General features: G+C 37.0%; 1 protein-coding gene across 5 annotated transcripts in view; it reads right to left on the bottom strand.

Moving 5' to 3' along the window:
• Positions 1-22,140, bottom strand: part of CCDC102B (coiled-coil domain containing 102B) — a 367,196-nt gene that overhangs the window by 219,458 nt on the left and 125,598 nt on the right. For all 5 annotated transcript variants that reach the window (XM_089304988.1, XM_070050063.2, XM_070050067.2 and 2 more), the window contains one exon: positions 2,729-2,938. In XM_089304988.1, the coding sequence (XP_089161114.1) occupies positions 2,729-2,938 (210 nt within the window). The remainder of the gene's footprint in view (positions 1-2,728; positions 2,939-22,140) is intronic.

Genomic DNA, 22,140 nt, shown 5'->3' on the forward strand with positions numbered 1-22,140 from the left:
TCTGTTGGTTCACCCCTCAAGTGGCAGCTACGGCTGGTGCTGATCTGAAGCCAGGAGCCAGGTGCTTCCTCCTGGTCTCCCATGCAGGTGCAGGGCCCAAGGACCTGGGCCATCCTCCAGTGCCTCCCCAGGCCACAGCAGAGAGTTTGACTGGAAGAGGAGCAACCAGGACAGAATCTGGCACCCCGACTGGGAATAGAACCTGGGGTGTTGGCACCGCAGGTGGAGGATTAACCTAGTTGGCCCCAGCACCACTTCTGATCCAGCTCCCTGCTAATGGCTTGGGAAAAGCAGTGCAAAATGGCCTGAGTGCTTGGCCTCCTGCACCCATATGGGAGACCAAGAAGAAGTTCCTAGATTCAGCCTGGCCCAGCCCAGAACCTTTGCAACCATTTGGGGCATGAGCCAGCAGATAGAATCAATCTTTCTCTCAATTCTGCCTTTCAAGTAAAATAAATAAATCTTTAAAAAGTATATAACATGTGGTAAATAATCTTACATCTGTCTCTTAGAGATTGTTAATTGTATTGATGTGTTTGCAGTGAGTCCCTTACATGCCAGCCCCTATTTTCCCTGCTTTACTCATGTATGGTATTATACACATGGCTCTCACATATGGTACTCATAGACATATATGGCTAGATGGTACTTGTTTATGTGTGTGTTTGAGTGTGTGTGTATACACACGCATGCATGTAGAGAGCGAGGAAGATGGAGAAAGAGGAATGAAACTCATATAAGGTATTTATATACCTGTAAGTTAATATTTACTGAAACAATGCTAAAACTACAATCTAGTTTTGTATATGGCAAAATCTATATGATTCCCTGGACTGATGCATTTGTTATATTTGGACATTTGGATGTTGATGTTTTGAGTTTTCCTGGCGGTGAGGGGGTTGTCTTTGTAGCACCAAATATTTTGTCTGTAGCTGCTACATGGTAAGTATTTATTTTGGTTCTAGTATCTAGTAACTCTGAATTCTTAATGAAGACAGTAAAAGTCACCAGCACTCACACCACACTGTCATCAGAACAATGTGTACTTAAAGAATCTTAGTCCTCCAAGTGATGAGCTGCTCTCAGATTGGTTATACCTTCCAGAACCCTTTCTGTCCCCAAGTTTTACCTCATTCTAGCCCAGTGAACAACACTGCTCCCAGGGAACCCAGGTCTAGCCTCAGGGTGCCCTGGTGACAATCAGTACCTTGGTCAGTGCCAATTAGGCCCTAGGCAACCATCATATTTCCTGGCAAACACACCTTATGTTATGACATTTTGATATAACTCAAAGGTGCCAAAATTAAACAGAATGAATTGCTTCTTCATTTGCCTTCCAATTCCACAAACGCATTATTGGCAGCACAGTATGTATATATATCCCTGTATGGATGACAGGCCCATGCTGGGCAGAAGTGCTGATTTACTGATCATCCCATCATCCCATTATCAGCATCTAGAGCAGTGACACACAGAATAATATGAGCAGGTGCTTTCCTGTTCAAAGGAATTACTTAGAAGTGTTTTTGATAAACCATAATCTACATAGCTGAGATACTGATGCAATTTTAGAAGTAGAAATGTATAAAAAATTCTCCACAGAATTATTAGTTGTATATATGTCAGAATGAAATATGTCAGCATAGATAGCTTATGCATCCATATAAAGGAAACTATAATCACTGACCATAGCAATTAACTTTATATATTTGCACTGCCAAGTCACAAAACACTAACACAATTTGATCTTGCATTTGCAATAAATCTTTAAAATCACAAAAGAATAAGGAAAAATATGCAGAATTCATTTTTCTGGACATTTAGCTTTTAGAGCTTATATGAGTGTAATTTACTTACATACTATAAAAACAATAACTTAAAAATTCATTTTTTCAAATTGTGAAAGGAATTGACTGAAAAAATTGAATTGTGCATTAAAATGCTGTAGATGCTCTAACGAAAGATAGAATGTCAAGATACATATTTTCAGTATATTTATACTGAACTACATGAACTGAAACTAGAGTCCCACCATTTAAATTAAATTAAATACATTTAAATTATGTAAACTAGTTATTAAAAAAAGAAAAAAATCCCATCTATAACACTAACAATGTCTATTGACTTGAGCCTAAAACACATTCTAAGCAACCTAAATTCCCCAAAGTCAAATTTTGCATTAACTTCTGATTTTAATATTTATGTCATAGTCTGAAAAGCTATTTGCAAAATCATACATTTTATTACTCAGAAATAATTGTTCTAGGACTAGCTAAAAAGGATCCAGGGAACAAATAGCTTTTGCTCAATTTAAATGTCTCTGCAGATACTTATCATAGCTACTGACAAATGTTTATTGTTTAGTTATTCAAACTAATGAAGAAATGTATTTACTGAAAATTAGGTTGATAGCTTGGAAATGCTGAGAAAAATCTGTCAAAGGAAACAAAGGATGCAAAGACCTATTGATTTTCTTCTTCTTTTTAAAAAAGAAACTATCCGAAGATTTGTCATATTCTAACGTCTTCATCCAAAATTTATCACACTCTTTTGGATGCACAAACAACATTATTTTATGTCACAATGGGAAAAGGAGTAAGCTACCGAATATTAGTTATCACAGAAGGAAACATTCAGATTTGGAAGTGTGTGAAAGTGAAGGCAGTACCTGGTGCGGCATCGGGAGGGAGGGAGGCAGAAAACACGTGCATCCAAAGCACAGCCATACCTTGCTTCTTTCCTGCAGTTCAATTTGTGATGTGTTGAAATCAGGGCCTTGGGCACTTGCATTCGATCTGTGTTTCCCATCCAGGAGCTCTTCCATTTCTTTCACCTGGACCTTCAGCCTTCTATTCTCTCTCTGCAGTCCTTGTTTTTCTGCTTCAGTTACTTCTCGCTTGTCCCACTCCAAGGTATTTTCAACCTGCAGCCTCTCTAGCTAAACAGAGACAACACAAAGTGGCAGCATGTAGCAGTTATAATCTCTAAAAGAGAAAGCACCCAACAAATAAGCCCCCACAAGGAAGATACATGGGTTTGTCTACTTAAGTAATATTATAGAAAAAATTCTTTTTGACAACTTAAAAACAACACAAAAGTCCCTGAAGCAGACCATATCTCAACAAATATGCCCTTTTCTTGCTTTAGGCAACTGTCTCTAGAGCCACATGGACCGTATTTTAAAGAAATAGGATAAGTGAAAACTGGTGAATTTTTGCCAGTAATGAGGAACATTTACCAGTTGAAAAGACACAAAGTTATTTATTGGGAAATTTTAACTTGATAATGTTCATTTCTTCACTCATTCCTTTATCTGGAGAAGGAGAATTTAAATTCAAGGTCCTCTGTACTACATTTGGCACTGCAGGTAGAGAGAAGTGAAAGTGATGAAGTGTACCATGATCACAGTTCTATAAAATAGACTCAAACATTCCAGAAAGAGTGGCTCACGTGATTTCAGGGCATAGAGATTGGGAAACCGTGGCCTGTGGGCCAATCATAGACCTGCTCATGTGCGCATGTCCCACAATAAATGCATTTTATTTAATGGTTGGAAGATATCAAAGAATAGTACTATTTTTAACATTTTTGACATTGTTGAAAATTCAAGTTTCAGTCACATAAATAAAGTTGTACTGGATCACAGCCATGGGCATTACTTCATCTAGTGCCCAGGCACGCTGTCACATAGAGCAAAGGTGAGGTTTTGAGAAAGCAACCGCACAAAGCTAACAAAGCTTATGTTATTTTCTATCCAGACCTCATCGCACGGTTGTCAGTGAGAGGTGCAGTCAGATCAATTTAAGATTTTATCATCACCAGTGACCAAAACTGCATCTAGAAGTTCGGATTTAGTGGATTTAGAATAATTTCATTTTTGCTCTGATGTTTTTACATTTATAGTTAAAAGAGGCCATACCAAATTAATTGATTCTCTACAGTTTATTATGACTCAATGTCTATTCATTGTTTTCATGAGATTGAATTATATTTGTTAGGATTTTTGTTGTTATTCTGGATATTGTAGATAGATTTTATTAGTGACTTTTTAGCATGAAATTCTAATCCTGAACTCTGAATTATAATTCTATTTATCTCTGGGTAAGCATAGGTTAACTTTGTCTCACCAAAGTGGATAGTTAATTTTCTAAATGGCAAAATTTATGAAAAGTGAAATTAATCAAATTGATAGGAAAGCATTTATAACACTATACTGCTTTGATGGTAAAAATTGTTTGTGGTAATAAACTTCAAAATCATTAATACATATTTCTGTCATATATATGGGCACATGTATATCCAAATTTCAAAGAAATTCATTGTATAAATCTGTATCATGAAGTAACTCTTTACAATACAAAAACTGTTACAAACTAGTAATGGTTTCATAACTTATTGATTGATCCTGCACAAAATTCACAGTTTTTTCTGTCATTAAATTTTCTTAATAGTAAAATTTGTATGAAAGTATCAACCCCACTAATCTGTAGTAATGCAAAGTCTGAATGAGACAGTTCTTCAAACACATAAAACATGTAAGATGGTCAAAATATGAAGCTTTTAAAAACTAATTGTTAATATAAAATTGTGAATCAGTTTTTACATTGTTAATTTTAATGGCTTGATAGTAATGTATTATATGGTATTATATTATAATAATTGTTTCCATGATGTTTTAACTCTAAAAGAAAAATAAACTTAATTAAGATTTTACAAAGTTAGGCTTTTTAAAATAAATTTTGATATAAAATCCTGAAAACTACTTTTTCATATGCATATAATTGTATCATTAGGGTAGAAAATGTTCTGCTCCCAAATGTCAGAGATGCTCTGGCTTCTAAAAGATTGGCAACCAAAATTACATTCTTGGCACTAGATCTCATTTTCCAGTTAAGTACAATAAACTAAAGGGTCAAATTTTGATGAAGTGAATTGACATTTGGGGTGCTTATTTGGGAATATGATACAAAAGTGGAATCTCACAATCCAATTTAGACATGACATTACTTTAATTATTAAGATTAATGCTTAAACTTTCCATCATTGCATCACTTATCAGAACAGAGAAAGGACTGGAACAAGAAAGTCTGCAACTTACTTAGTGATGAAAGATTAATTTTATGAGAGTAGGTGTATTTTTAGACAAGGACAAATATGATGTGATGTCAAGGTTTGGTAAAATTATAGGCATTTAAAGAAATTGCTAAAGTCAAATAAATTAAACTCTAATAATAGATAATAGGTAGAACTAAGGTTAATAATAAGTAATAGATGACATGAATAATAAACTTTAAATATTAAAACAAGTGTACAAAAAGGAATAATTTTAACATTACAAACAAAAAAGCCTAAACAATGGCATCTGACCTTTACTATTTGCAGACTTATTAGCACTTACTGATTGTTTGGTAAATATATGCATATGATACACATTGAAAATGTTAATACCTTTGAAATCTGAAGTAACATAAAAATTATAAGATAATTTATTTTAGCTTTAATTTTGCTAAATTATTTATAAAATCCTTCTTTTCCAAGAATCAAAGAAAATCCACCATCTTAAAAGGCATAAAGCACAATTTAAAATGACAAACTATTTCACCAAATTTGAGTTGTCATAGTTTATCATGAAAAACTTCAATATTTCTATATTTTCTTAAAGGAGCAAAATCCTAAAATATTTTAAGTCTAACCTACAATGAATTATAAGTAACAATGAGTTCTAATGTTAAATGGATTTCAAATAATGTAGGAATCATTGAAAAATCTTTTCTGAAAATATTAAATATTCTTATTAGAACACTAATATATTTGTTGATTTAATGACCTCCAATTTCATACACACATTGAGAATACATAAATATCAAGTCTTCATTTACTTACCAAATATTTATTGAGAGGTAGAGTTAACAGACATTGAAAGGAACAGATAAAGAAAAAAGGTCTTCCACATGCTGGTTCATTCCCTGCAGTGGCCAGAGCTGATCTTATCGAAGCCAGGAGATGGGAGCTTTTTCCAGGTCTCCCACACTGGTGCAGAGGCCCAAGCACCTGCCATCTTTTATGGCTTTCCCAGGCCATCGCAGAGAGCTGGATTGGAATAGCAGCAGCTGGGACACAAACCTTGCTTTAGGCCATATCAGCGTGCTTCAGTTTTTTTAGATACCGAGAGTAATCAAAATGTCTGGGAAGAACCTATCTGACAAGTCTGGTACCAAGTTAGTTTGTCTCCTAAAATTATTTAAGGAGAGATTTGGAAACAGAATGTCTCACCACCATTATGCCACGCTCAATTACAATCTTGTTATAATATATTCATTCTCCTAATTCAGACACCGTGTGTTTGCATATTTCTTCCTAGCAATACTGCACACTTGAGGGTGCAGCTAGTGCCTGGTAAATTAAGTCCTACTAGAGACATCTTATACAACCCTTCCGTCCCTGGTATCTCCGGGTCCACAAACTCCATTTTGTGTTTCATATTCAGTGAGTGCTAATTCTCTAATGTTTCATGCTTTTTGAGATAAGAAATCTGCTGAAGCATAACAATGTTTGGTGGTAAATCTGCAGAAAAATTTTTACTTTTTTTTTCATATTAAGGCTTTTCTCTGTTTTAGGAACTTTTTATGAAACAGTTCTCATCTTGTGGGCATAATAGCAGCATGTTTATATTTTTTATCTCAATAGTTCCTAGAATATATAGAGATGAATATTAACTTCCACATACAAATGGAAAAGATATTTGGATATTAAATTTTATAACACCATTAAGATTTGTTTTCACAAGCAGAGAAGGAGGGAGGCTGTGGGGTGGAGGAGAGAAAGAGAAAGAAAAATTACTGTTGATTCATTAGTTAAGCACTTAAGTGCCCTCAAGGGTAGAGGTAGGCTGAGGCTGAAGCCTGGATTCAGGAACACAATCCAGGACTCCCAAGTGGGTGGCAGGATTCCAACTAATTGAGCCATCATAGATGCCTCCAGGGTCTGTGTTGGCAGGAAGCTGTAGTCAAGAACCAGAGTAGGAATAGAAATCAGGTATTCTAATTGGGATACAGTCATGTTAAACATTGAGCTGAATACCCACTCTGTTATAAGATTTTGAGACAATGACTATTGTAAAATCAAGGTTCTCAATGAAATCATGCTCAAATCTTCATAGAAGCATTATTTCCCATCATTCTAAAATATATTGACTCACTTAAACATGCAAATTTTGGGATGGGATTAAGATGACAGAGTATGGGAGGAGCTTACTACTCTAGACTAGGAGAAGATAGTTTTAAAAAAGTGGAGAGAGTTCAGTCTCAGGGAAGAGTTAGAGGAAAAAACGGCAGTGGAAACTCCATGCAAATTAGAGGGACACTATGGACCCACGTGGAGGGTGTGGATGCATACAACTCAGGACCCCAACAGCCAAGAGCCTCTGCACAAGCTTTGGAGAGTGAGCTGACACCAGCTTGCAGCAGCCCAAGCCACTGGTGATAAAGTTGCAGAAAGAGCATGGAAGAAATCAGGCTTGCAGCCATGTGGAGGATAGTGTACCTGACAAATAGGAGAAAAAAAGGGTGGGGGGGCATACTTCTCTCTCCCCAGTCACCCTGCAATGGCATCCTGTAACAAACTGAAAGAGAGCATGCACAATTTTGGACATTTGTAACAGCTATGCCAGCTCCTGTCTGCACCCAGCAACCAGCCAAGTGGAGACCTGGTGGGGAAAAATGACAGGGGGATGGGTGCTTGTGACTGTGGGAGGCTTGTGTGCTGGGACTGTGAAAACTGAGGCTGCATGAGAGGGCTCAGAGTGTGGTTGGGACTTTGGGAAGTCACTGTAGGAGGCTCCACATGCTCAGGGCCCTATGGTTTCTGGTGAAGGACATTATCATAGAATATGTGCTTACACTGAGGACTATGTCACTCCCCGTCTTCGTGGAGGAACGACACAGGACCCTGCGCTGTTCTTTTGTCTGCTCGGCCCTTCCCGGGTTTGCTGCTGGTTCTTCCCGGGTTGGCTGCCGTCCCTCCCACCTCCGTGGAAGGGCGGTGCCCCCTGCCACTTTCCCCACTTCTGCGGGGGAGCTGCACACCGCCGGCCGGCTCTCTCAGGGGCTGCACAGGTGTTCCTTCAGATAGATGTTCCTGGTGCATGCCGTCTCTCTCCTCCTTTATAGTCCTCTTCCACCAATCCCAACTCTGCTACCCACACGCCGAGTATGCTGCTCTCCTCCAATCAGGAGCAGGTCCTGCTGTTTATTGGTTGAACTGGAGGCAGCCGTGTAGAAGCTGTTTCCTCCCTTCTCAGCGCCATATTGTGGGAGAGCAGATGCATAGAATAAGTCTTAATTCCAGTAACTTAGTCTAGTCCAAGTTGCTCCCAGTTGCTCCCCACAGGACTACACAGATCCTTTGTGTGGTTCTTGTGGCAGCATGGATGAATATTATATCCAATAGGGCTAGAGCCCAGGTACTGCTTTCCTTTGAGGGGAGTAGGTGGGCTAAGTCTACACCAACAGAGCAGAACAAACCTTCCCTCTGATTAAAAAAATAATAATAAAAGAGTTACCACATCCAGTCTGGGTGTCACTTTGGACACTCCATTCACTCTGGAGAACAGAACACCCTGGCCACACCCACCACATGCCTCTAGGTATTCACTGAAAAAGTAGACACTCAATTTATCCACAGAGGGATCTTCCAAAGATAAAAGCCACCACAGTGAAAAGAAGAAACCAAGAAATATCCACAAAAATGACCTACAATAAACACACCAATTCAAGAAACAAGAATAGGAAGACAACTTGACACCCCAAAAGAACATAACACTTCAATACTAGATTGTGAAGATGAGGAGATTAAAGAACTGCCAGAAAAGGAATTCAAAAAATTAATCATAGGATTACTTAGAAGTAATCAGAAAAAATGCATGAAATAATGAAATCTATAAATGATATAAAATATCTCCCACAAAATTGAGATCTTAAAGGGAAGAAACAATAAAATCTTGAAAATGAATTCAATGGAGCAAAAAAAAATAATGCAGTGGAAAGCCTTAACAACAGAATTGGTGAAGCATTAAGAAAGAATATCCAACTTAGAAGACAAATTGCAGGAAATTACATAGACCAAGAAGAAGAAGAAATTAGAAAACTAAAAAACACTGTTGGGAACCTACAGGATACATTTAAACTGCCCATCATATGGGTTCTAGGAGTTCCTGAGGTGTGGAGAGAGAATAGAATTAGAAGGCTTCTTCAGTGAAACAATAACAGAAAAATTCCCCAATTTGGGGAAAGAAAGGGACATCCAAGGACAGAAAGCATAAAGAACTCCTAATAAACATGACCAGAAAAGATCCTCACCATGACACTTTGTAGTCAAACTCGCCACAGCATAAAGAAAAGCATAAAGTAAAGCAAAAAGAAAAATTGTAAAATGTGCAGCAGAGAAATGCCAGATTAATTTCAGAGGATCTAAAATTAGACTTGCAGCAGACTTCTCATCGGAAACCCTACAGGCTAGCAGACAATGGTGAGATATATTCTAAGCCTAAAGAGAAAAAAAACTGTCAAGATGAATACTGGGTCCTGCAAAGCTCTCATTTATGAATGAAGGTGAAATAAAGACCTTTGATAACAAATAGAAATTGAAAGAATTTGTTACCACCCATCCAGCCTTAGAAAAGATGCTTAAGGATGTGGTGCACAGAGAAACACAGAAACATGGTCATCACTAAGAAAGAAGGTAAAGGCAGAAAAATCTCCCAGTAAAAGTAAAAAGGAAATCCAAAGTAAAAAAATAGGAATATTTATGGGGAAATGGCAGGGCAAAGTTATTACTTATCAATAGTCACCTTGAATATAAATGGCCTCAAATCCCCAGTTAAAAGATACAAACTGGCTGAATTGATTAAAGATTTGCTGCCTACAAGAAGTACATCTCACCAACAAAGATGCATGCAGACTGAAAATGAAAAGATGGAAAAAGATATTCCATGCTAATAGAAATCAAAAAACAGCCGGTGTTGCCATGCTAATATCTGACAAAACAGACTTTAATACAAAAACTGTTAAAAGAGACAAAGAAGGACACCATGTAATGATTAAAGGATCAATTCAAAAGGAAAATGTGACTATAATAAATGCATATGCACCTAATTACAGGGTTCATGGCAATTTAAAAGAAATGTAGAGGGATCTAAAGGTAGACATAGATTCAAATACATTAGTAATGGGGGACTTCAATAACCCACTTTCAGCAATGAACAGATCAACCAGACAGAAAATCAGCAAGGAAACATCAGGCTTATTCAATACTCTAGACCAAATGGAGCAAACAGATATCTGCAGTAATCTCCAGCCAACAGTTGCAGAATGCACATCATTCTCATTTGTGCATGGAATGTTGTCTAGAATTGATCACATACTATGCCATAAAGTAAGTCTCAGAAAATTAAAAAGAAATCAAAATAATACTATCCAGCTTCTCTCACCACAATGCAATGAAGCTGGAAATAAGTAACTCAAGAATCCCTAGAACATATTCACATATTCAACTACATGGAGACTGAACAACATGCTCCTAAATGAACAGTGAGTCTTTGAAGAAATCAAAGAGAAATAAAAAAAAAATTCTGGAACCAAATGAAGATGATAATACAACATATTGAAACTTATGGGATATAGCAAAAGTGTCAAGAGGAAAGTTTATAGCCATTGGTGCCTACATCAAGAAATTGGAAAAAAAACAAATAAATGAGTTATCAATGCATCTCATAGATCAAGAAAAACAACAGCAAACCAAACCAAAACTAGAAGGGGAAAAGAAATAATTAAAATTGCTGAGGAAATAAACAAAACTGAAACCAACAAAACAATATAAAAAAATCAGCAAAACCATTGGCCCAATTAACCAAAAAAAGAAGATGACCCAAATCATTAAAATTAGAGATGAAAAAAGGAAATGTAATAACAGACACCACAGAAATAAAAAGGATCATCATAAATTACTACAAAGAGTTGTATGCCAACAAACTGGGAAACGTAGAACAAATGGATAGATGCCTGAACACATACAGCCTACTAAAATTGAGCCATGGAGACACAGAAAACCTAAACAGATCCATAACCAAGATGGAAATTGATTCAGTAATAAAGATGCTCCCAAAAAAGAAAAGCCCAGGACCAAATGGCTTCACTGCTGAATTCTACCAGACATTTAAAGAAGAACTAACTTCAATTCTTCTCAAGCTGTTCAAAACAACTGATAGGAAGGGACTCATCCCAAATTCTTTCTATGAAGGCAGCATCACCTTAATTCCTAAACCTAAAAAATATGATTATCTCAGTAGATGCAGAGAAAGCATTTCATTAAATACAACACACTTCCATGATAAAAACGCTAAGCTAATTGGGTATAGAAGGAACATTCTCCAACACAATGAAGGCAATCGGTGACAAACCCACAGCCAACATGCTATTGAATAGGGAAAAGTTGGAAACATTCCCACTAAGATCCAGAAACAGACAAGGATGCCCACTCTCACCATTGCTATTACTGAGAGTTTTAACCAAGCCATTAAACAAGAAAAAGAAATCAAAAGGATACAAATTGGGAAGGAAGAAGTCAAACTATCCATTTGCAGATGACATGATAATATATATAGGGGATCCAAAATATTCTACCAATGACTATTGGAACTCATAGAAGAATTTGGAAAAGTAGGAGGATATAAAATCAATACACAAAAATTAATAGACTTTCTATACAAGGCTGAGAATGAACATCTAAGATAAATCACATTCACAATAGTTGCCAAAAAAATAAAGTATCTTGGAATAAATTTAACCAAGTATATCAAAGATCTCTACAATGAGAATTACAAAACATTAAAGAAAGACATAGAAAAAGATACAAAAAAAGTGGAGAAATCTTCCATGTTCATGGATTAGAAGAATCAGTATCATCAAATTGTCCATACTTCCAAAAGCAATTTAAAGATATTCTTCTCAGATATAGAAAAAAATATGCTGAAGTTCATATGGAAACATGGGAGACCTTGAATAGCTAATCTTATACAACAAAAACAAAGCTAGAGGCATCATAATACCAGATTTCAAGACATACTACAAGGCAGTTACAATCAAAACATCTTGGTACTGGTGCAAAAACAAACGTTTAGACAAATGGAACAGAATAGAAATGCCAGAAATCAATCCAAACATCTACAATCAACTTTTACTTGACAAAGGAGTTAAAATCAATCCCTGGAGTGAGTCTCTTCAAAAAACGGTGCTGGGAAAACCGGATTTCCTCATGCAGGAGTATGAAGCAAAACCCTTACCTTATACCTTGTACAAAAATTCACACAAAATGGATTGAAAAACTAAGTCTATTACCCAATGCCATCAGGTTATTGGAAAACATTAGGGAGGCCCTGAAGGACATTGGCATAGACAGAGACGTCTTGAAAGGAACCCCAGAGGCACAGGAAATCAAAGCCAAAGTTAACAAATGGGATTACATTAGAATGAGAGGCTTCTGTACTGCTAAGGAAACACTAGGAAAGTAAAAAGGCAACTGAAAGAGTAGTGGAGATTATTTGCAAATTATTCAACTGATAAAGGATTAATGACCAGAATAAATAAAGAGATCGAGAAACTTAACAATGACAAAACAAACAACCCAGTAGAGAAACGGGCAAAGGACTTAAATAGACATTTTTCAAAAGAGGAAATTCAAATGGCCAACAGACTCATGAAAAAATGCTCATGATTACTAGCTGTCAGGGAAATGCAAATCAGAGCCAGAGTTAGGTTTCACCTCAACCCAGTCAAAATGGCTTTTATACAGAAATCAACAAATTCTGGCAGGGGTGTGGGGAAAAGGGTACCCTAGTCCACTGTTGGTGGGAATGTGGACTGGTGGGGCCACTATGGAGGGCAGGATGGAGATACCTCAGAGATTGAATATGGACCTGTCAAATGACCCAGCCATCCCACTCCTGGGAGTTTACCAAAGGGAAACAAAATCAGCAAATAAAAGAGTTATCTGTACCCACATGTATATCGCAACTCAATTAACAATAGCTAAGACATGGAATCAATCCAAATTCCCATCATCTTAATACTGGATAAAGAAATTATGAGAAATGTACACTATGGAATACTACACAGCAGTAAAAAAAGAAATCCAATAATTTACAACAAAATGTATGAAGCTGGAAAACATCATACTTAGTTAAATAAGCCATTCCCAAAGTGTCAAATACGATATGTTCTCCCTGACCTGTGATAACTAATAGATTACCTAAAAGGCAATCAGTAGAAGTGAATTGACACTTTGAGAAGCAATGACTTGAACAGGCCTTGTCTTGACCCTTGAAGAACAGTTTTTATTTTTTCATTATATTTGCTGAATTCTTTACTTAACATAGAGTTAAATATATGGAAGCCTTTTTAATCTACAAACTCTGTTGGTATTTAGACAAGGCCATAAGCAAAGTGAAAATTGTTATTTCCCTTCAGAGAAAAGTACCTCCTTCTTTGATGACTGCTTTTTTCCACTGGGGTCTCACTCACAGAGGTCCTTCATGTAGGACACTTTTTTTTAAAGATTTATTTATTTATTTGAAAGTCAGAGTTACACAGAGGAGAGGCAGAGATAGAGAGAGAGGGAGAGAGAAAGAGAAAGCTCTTCCATCTGTTGGTTCACTCCCCAAATGGCCACAATAGTTAGAGCTGTGCTGATCTGAAGCCAGGAGCCAGAAGCTTCTTCCAGGTCTCCCATGTGGGTGCAGGGGTCCAAGGACTTGGGCCATCTTCTCATGTGGGCATTTGTTTGGCCACAGTTTCTTGGCTTTCCATGCCAGAAATGCTCTCTTTGGATTTTCAGCCAGACCAGAATGCCTTAAGGGCTGTTTCTGAAGCCAGGAGCCAGAAGCTTCTTCCAGGTCTCCCATGTGGGTGCAGGGGTCCAAGGACTTGGGCCATCTTCTCATGTGGGCATTTGTTTGGCCACAGTTTCTTGGCTTTCCATGCCAGAAATGCTCTCTTTGGATTTTCAGCCAGACCAGAATGCCTTAAGGGCTGTTTCTGAAGTCAGAGTGCTACTTAATGATTGTCATTCTATGAGTCAGCTGTGTGGACTTCTTCCCATGTTGTAGCATTCACTCCTTCTTAATTCTATCTGTTATTATTACCAGACACTTAATCTTATCCGTATTATCACTTAAGCACTTAACATTGTACTTTTACCACTCAGCTTAAGGGGATTTAGGGTCCTGTACCCTGAGAAGTAAGTCCGTAGGAATGTATGCAGAACTATAAAGCTTTATAGTAAGAAACCTCATATACTTCATAATTACACACTTTAGGAACATGGTGACTCTTCCTAGCATGCCTGCACTCCCACCCATTCTCCCACCTCTCTGCCTCCTCTTTTTATTATTCCCACTCTTATTTTTTACCAAGATCTATTTTCAATTGACTTTATACACATGTTTAACTCTGTGTTAAGAGTTCAACAAATAGTATGAATAAAGAAAAGAAAAAAAATTGTCCTTATTAGTCAAGACAATGGCTGTTCAAATAATTGCTTCTCAAAGTGTCAGTTTTACTTCTACAGATTGCCTTTTAGGTGCTCTGTTAGTTATCACAGGTCAGGAAGAACATATGGTATTTGTACCTTTGTTACTGGCTTATTTCACTAAATATAATGTTTTCCAGATTTATCAATTTTGTTGCAAATGACTGGATTCCATTTGCTGCTGTGTAGTCCTCCATGATGTGCATATCCCATATTTTCTCTATCTAGTCTCTAATAGGCATTTGGGTTGATTCTATGTCTTAGCTATTATGAATTGAGCAGCAATAACATGGGGGGGTGCAGATAGCTCTTTCATATGCTGATTTCATTTCCCACGGGTAAATTCCCAGGAGTAGGATGGCTGGGTCATATGGTAGGTCTACATTCAGATATCTGAGGTATCTCCAAACTGTCTTCTGTGGATTAGGTGGATTAGGGTACATCTTTTCTCTACATCCTCGCCAGCATTTGTTGTTCGTTAATTTCTGTATGAAAGCAATTCTAACTGGGGTGAGTTGATCCTCATTGTGGTTTTGATTAGCATTTTCCTGATGGCAAGTGATCTTGAATATTTTTTCATGTGTCTGTTGGCTATTTGGATTTCCTCTTTTGAAAAATGTCTGTTTAAGTCCTTTTCCCATTTCTTCACTGAGTTGGTTGTTTTGTTATGGTGAAGTTTCTTGATCTCCTTATATATTCTGGTTATTAATCCTTTTTCAGTTTGCAAAAAATCCTTTTTCAGTCTGCAAATAATTTCTCCCCTTCTGTTGGTTGCCTCTTCAGTTTCCTGAATGTTTTCTTTTGTAGTACTGAATCTTCTAAATTTGATGTAATCCCATGTGTTAATTTTGGCTTTGATTGCCTATCGAAAGCCAAGACACTCTGGCAAAAGGTCTCTGCGAGTGAGATGCCAGTGGAAAGAACAGGTCATCAAAGAAGGAGGTACCTTTCTCTGAAGGGAGGAGAGAACCTCCACTTTGACTATGACCTTGTCTAAACAAGATAAGAGTCGGAGAACTCAGAGGGCTTCCATAGCCTTGGAAACTCATGACTGGAGCATAGGGAGATTACTGATGCCATAGACAGGAGTGTCAGTTGGTAAAGTCAACAACAGGAGTCACTGTGCACTTACTCCTCATGTAGGATCTCTATCCTTAATGTGCTGTACATCGAGATTTAATGCTATAACGAGTACTCAAACAGTATATTTCACTTTGTGTTTCTATGGGGGTGCAAACTGTTGAAATCCTTACTTAATGCATACTAAACTGATCCTCTGTAAAAAAAAAAAAAAAAGAAATTACTTTGGGGTCTTTTTCAAGAACTCTTTTCCTCTGCCAGTGTCTTGCAGGTTTCCCTGATGCTCTCTAATAATTTCATGGAGTCAAGCCATAGATTTAGGTCTTTAATCCATTTTTTAAAAATACATTTTATTTATTTGAAAGCCCAGAGTTATACAGAGAGAGAAAGGGAGAGGGAGAGAGAGAGGGAGGAAGGGAGGGGGGGAGGTAGAGGTCTTCTAGAGTAGCAAGGACTAGAACCAGCACCTATATGGGATGCCAACGCTTCAGGCCAGGTCTTTACCCTGCTGCGCCACAATGCCAGCCCCATCTTATCCTGACTCTTATTTTTACTGAGATCTATTTTCAATTGACTTTATACACATATGTTTAACTCTATGTTAAGTAAAGAGTTCAGCAAATAAATCTTTTAAAAATGTTATACTACTCTATTTTTAAAGATCTGGGATTACTTTAAAATTTATTATATATGAGATAAATGATCATTTTTCTATTCAATTATTGTTTATATCCATTGTCATTATTCCCACTAAACTAGGATCTTTTTATTTGTTAAACTTCTTATTCGGTGTGTACCTGATTTTAAAAGTTCACTTTGATTCCTAATGTTCTAAAATGCCTTTTTCCTCTAACCATGAATTAAATATAAGTGAATCCTTTTTTGATTACCTTCGAGATACTTATGTAATTGATTTTTTCTTTTACTCTGTTTAGATGTTAATTTACATAATACATGCTCTAATGTTATAATATACCTGCCATTCCTGTGACAAAGCAAATTTTCAATTCTGTAAATTTAGAGTAGCATTACCTGTATTTGATTTATACTTTGGTCACTATGTGTGTCATATGAGATTGACCATAATTTCCCTCTAATATTATCCCTCCTTGAATGCAGTATTAGTATTGAACAATAAAATGGAGGGAATTTGATGTTTTGAGGGCTAGTGCTGTGGCATAGCGAGTAAACCCTCTGCTTGCAGTGCTAGTATCCCATATGGCCACTGGTTCAAATCCTGGCTGCTCCACTTCCTATCCAGCTCTCTGCTGTAGTCTGGGAAAGCAGTGGACTATGGCCCAAGTCCTTGGGCCTCTGCACCCATATGGCAGAACCAGAAGAAGATCCTGGGAGACTCAGGAGAAGCTCCAGCCTTTGCTGCCATCTGGTGAGTGAACCAGCAGATGGAAGACCTCTCTCTCTCTCTCTCCATCTCTCTCTCTCTGTCTCTACCTCTCTGTAATTCTCCCCTTCAATTAAATAAATAAATCTTTTTAAAAAATTGGAAGCTTTTCCTCTTTTGCAAACACTCAAGATATTCTGATGTCACAATGATATACCCTAAAAAGTAGAGCTTCATTCTGATCTTGTAGATTTAATAGTTTTCATTTATTAATTCTGAGTTTAGCTTATTTGCTGTTTTAAATATTCTTGGGCTTTCTACTTCGACAAGGCTGATATTGAGAAAGTTCCATTTTTCTGGTCAACAATTTCATGTGGGACATTATTTTATTACCACCATCTCTTCATAATGCATCCTTGTCTTTTAAAAGGTACGCTATGTGTCCTTTTATTACTGCTATTTTCTAATTAGAGCTTTTTGATTAATTTTACCAGAATTCCATTTTAGTACTTTTTAGAGATCCTACTTCTCTAACTTTTCTATTAAACTTTTTCAATTTTTTATTGGTTCCTATCTCCTTGATTTCCCTCTCATTCTACAGGTTTTGAAATTTTTCTGCTGCTCTTTTACTAGCTTCTTGGGTACAATGTTATCTTATGAATTCTGTTGTACTTATTCTTTTGTTATTTCAAGAAATGAGTCTATGTATTCAAAATGCAATACATTTATAGGGGGAATGGCTGCCTATGAGAGAAAATGGGGAGGCAAACAAGGAGAGGTGAAGGACAGGCCTAATGCTCTGCAGGGCTATCAGTAAGTGAGGGGTGTAAGGATCAGCCTGGGTGGAGGCCTCAGGTTTCAAGAAGAGACCTGCTATTCACATGAGCACTAAGAAAGGTCGTGCCAGAAATGGTAGGGAAGTGAGCACCTGCAAGCCAATTAAAGAACCTTCCCAGGAAACTGAATTTCCTCACCCCATTCCTGGATTTCTAGCCTTCTAAAATGTGGGGGAAAAAACTGATTATTGTATGTTCTTTCAACCACAGAGTCTTGTATTTTGGAATGGCAGTCTGAGCAAACTAACACACCATTTTAAAATGAGCAGAAAAAGGAAAGCAACATCCATGTAAAGCCACTCAGTACAGAGAAAATGAAATGTAAAGCAAAGCTCTTCAACTGCTGAAAATAGTTCTTATAAAACCCACCACCCGACAGGAAAACTGCAATGCACCTTGCAACCTGAATTAAGTCAAATAATAAAAAGGGGAGAAAAGTATAAATTATCACTGGATACATATGAGCTAACTCTATACCAAATTGATTATACAACTACAAATACATTTTCTAGTGAATTTTGATCATATCCTGTTTTACTATCCAATGGAATTGACTCTCCAAATAAAAAATATTGCACAGAAATCTTCAATTCCACTCAAGAGAGTTGTTAAGGGTAGTAATACTATTGTAAGTTTGCAACCATTTTATGCACATTTTAAGATAAACCAAATCACTATGAATGCTAGCATTATTAGGAAATAAAGTTTAAAAGGGAAACATATGCAAATAAAATTGTTAAGAAAATGGGACACAAGAGAACAGCCTGGCAGTTTTCTAAACAAAATTACATTTTTACCTACACTGGGAACTGGCAATTTTACTCCAAGAGCAAAATATTCCACTACCAAGATTAATAAAATTATGTATACAAAGTAGTTATGTGTTAATATAGAAAGTTTTGTGCATTATAGTCAAAATCTATTAAAATACCCATGTATGTTACAAAGAATAAAGGATTTCAGTTTTTAGTACAATGGAGTGCTATTCCATTGTTCTAAAACTTAAAAGGAGCAATTTATATGAAACAACATGTATGAAAATAAAAATATGGTAAACAAAAGACCAATGCTATCAGATATTTATGGTATGTTTCCAGTCATAGGAACTTCTAAATTTGGCAAATCAATCTATGGTACACTTGAGGTAAGAAATTGATTGGGAAGGGGTATGAGTATACTCAAGAACTTTTCAAATTGATGGAAAATTTCCTTATCTTGATAAGAGGGTGCCTTCCACAGATACTCACATAGTGCCAGATGCATCAGCCAGTGTCACTCAACCCATGTGCGTTAAAGTAAGTCTGAATTTTACCTTAATAAAAGGAGAGCAATATTTAACGCTAAAGGGGAAATTACAATCATGAATACATGCAGTTTTCTCTGTCCACTGCAAACACACAAATGTAATTGCACTGCCAAGGAAATGAAGAAGCACAGAGCCCAAATATTTGTAACAAGATAAACCATGACTCCTTGAAGATATGTTTGATTACAGTCCTGGAGCTAGAAAATTATAGGATAAACCCACATATATTTCTGCCTGAGAACAACAAAGCACTCAATGATATATGCAAAAATGTATTAAGGACCCCAATTCTAGGTTTCCAAGTGGCTAAATTTGGGACAATTTGAGAATCCAAAACAAAGGGAAGGTCCTAGTCCATCCATTTAAAAAAGTGGGTAGCTTGCAAGTATATTAAATTCTTTTCTTTTCTTTTTTTTTTTTTTTTGACAGGCAGAGTTAGACAGTGAGAGAGATAGAGAGAAAGGTCTTCCTTCCGTTGGTTCACCCCCTAAATGGCCGCCACGGCCGGCACTATGCCAATCCAAAGCCAGGAGCCAGGTGCCTCCCCAGTCTCTCATGCAGGTACAGGGCCCAAGCACTTGGGCCATCCTCCACTGACTTCCCAGGCCACAACAGAGAGCTAGACTGGAAGAGGAGCAACCAGGACAGAATCTGGCACCCCAATTGGGACTAGAACCCGGGGTGCTGGCACCGCAGGCGGAGGATTAGCCTAGTTAGCTGTGGCACCAGCCTAGCACATTAAATTCTTTCTCAGTTTTGGAGTTGGGAAATCCAGGACAAGTGTGGTGAAAGTGTGCCTCCTGGCTCTTGTTTGACACCTTCTCACCATGTCCTCACATGGTAGAAGGGCCAGCTAGTTCTCTGGAGTCACCTGTAATATGAGCACCAGTCCCAACCAGAAGAGCTGTGCCTTCATTATGTAATCCCTTCTCCAAACCCTCAACTCTCAACACAGTCACAGAGGTGGTTAGTATTTCAGCATGCAAATTTGGGGTTGGGTGGACACAAGCATTCATACCATAAGACAATGTTCATCACCAACCTGTTTTAAAAAGACACATAGAAAGGGAATGCCAGCTAATAAAAAAATGTAAAAAGATAGAACAATAACATGAGCAATGATCGGTGATAATAATAAGTTCATATGCTCTGCATCCACGGGTACCAAAATCATCAGATAAAGGTTTTTAGAGAACTTGATACTTTTAGGATGTCAAAGAATATCCCACAATTCATTTAATAATTTCAAAATGGGCATTATATAGAAAAAATCTGACAGTCCACATCTTAAACCAAGTGATTAAATATAGTATTGCAACTGTGGAACAACATAACATTGTGTTTCTCTGGAGTAAGACGTCTGCATACAAACTAACCAACATTCTCACTAAAAATGTTAACTGCAGTACAATCTAGTCTGACAATCGGCAGTTCTGAGCGGAGATGATTTTGGCCCCAGGAGACAACTGGAAAATTGTGGGGACATTTTCGGTTGTCCTATCTCAGAAAGTTCTTCTGGTAGCTAGTGAGCAGGGACCAAGAGTATTGCTAAGTATCCCACAATGCCCTGTACAGCACCATACAACATGTCAGTAGTGTCCAGGCTGAGAAATCCTGCTACACCCATACCTTCCTGTTTGCAGCCAATACAGGGCATAGAACAATGAAAAATACCTTCACCAATCAATGATAAAAATGACCAAAATAAAATATATTATTGTCTGAATGTTTAAAACATTAATATTTTAGACAGAAAGATGATTAATGAGATATAACAACTGATGCACTAATTAAACCAGACTGGACAATGTTTCTAAATACTAGCAGCAAAATTTTTGGAAAAAAAGAATTGGGGAATTTGATATTGAAATTAAAAAGTTATCAATTCTTTTGTTTGATCATTGCTATTATAAAGAAAAATACTCTAGTTCTAGGAGATGTTTGATAATGCATTTAAGGGAGAAGTATCATGGTGAATGCAAATTCAAATGATACACATACAACAGAAATTAATTTTAAAAGAAACAGTATTGAATCTAACATCTACCAAAGTTAAAAATATACATTTTTTCAAGAACATATTTTTTAAAAAGAAATATATCACAACAGAAGCCTATGGAAGAAATGCAGATATTATCAAATTAATGCTGGAAGTAATGAATGAGTACAAAGAAGACAGGATCTTTGCAGAAACCAATGGTGATAATGTACCATGAACCAAGGCATATTTCTGACACAATTCTCTACCTGAGCACTAAACCAACTAAAAGTAAAACTGCATATAATTGTATAAATATCAGTGAATACATTGGATACCAAACACAACTAATAGATAAAATTGTATTCAAAATAAAGATAAGCATGGTTGGCTGGCAAAGAAATTAAAGGGAGCAAGGATTGAGAGAAATCTAGTCTCTTAAAAGAGTCAAACTAATAAATTTGTACAAATAGTGGCACTAAGAACATCTTCTGGATGTAATTCTGCATTCAAATAAGTTCTGTGAGGATGGCAACAAGGACCACATTACTAGTCGTAACAGGATAGAAAAATATAAGATTAGGATGAGGTTAAAGAAGAAATGCAGAGTTAAAGGGAAATTGTTTATGCAGTAAGTCTAATACTTGAATAATACAGAGGCAATGATAATTATATAGATTTTGGGCTTAACTAGATTTTACTAAATTATTTAAAAGCCACAAATAAAATGACAGGGGCTGGAGTAGTGGTGTAGCAGGTAAAGCTACCACCTGCAAGGCCAGCATCTATATGGGCACTGGTTCATGTCCAGGCTGTTCCACTTCCAATTCAACTCCTTTATAATGGCCTAGAAAAATCAATGGAGCATGGTCCAAGTGTCTGGGCCTCTGCATCCTATGTGGGATACCTGGAGGAAGCTTCTGGTTCCTGACTTTGGCCTGGCCCCACCCCAGCTGTTATGGTCATCTGAGGAGTGAACCAGTGGAAGGAAGACCTTATCTCCTCTTTCTAACTGTGA

Source organism: Oryctolagus cuniculus, chromosome 10 (assembly GCF_051225735.1).
Source record: "Oryctolagus cuniculus isolate XC-2025 breed Fujian yellow rabbit chromosome 10, ASM5122573v1, whole genome shotgun sequence".
In the NCBI taxonomy this organism is placed as follows: domain Eukaryota; kingdom Metazoa; phylum Chordata; class Mammalia; order Lagomorpha; family Leporidae; genus Oryctolagus; species Oryctolagus cuniculus.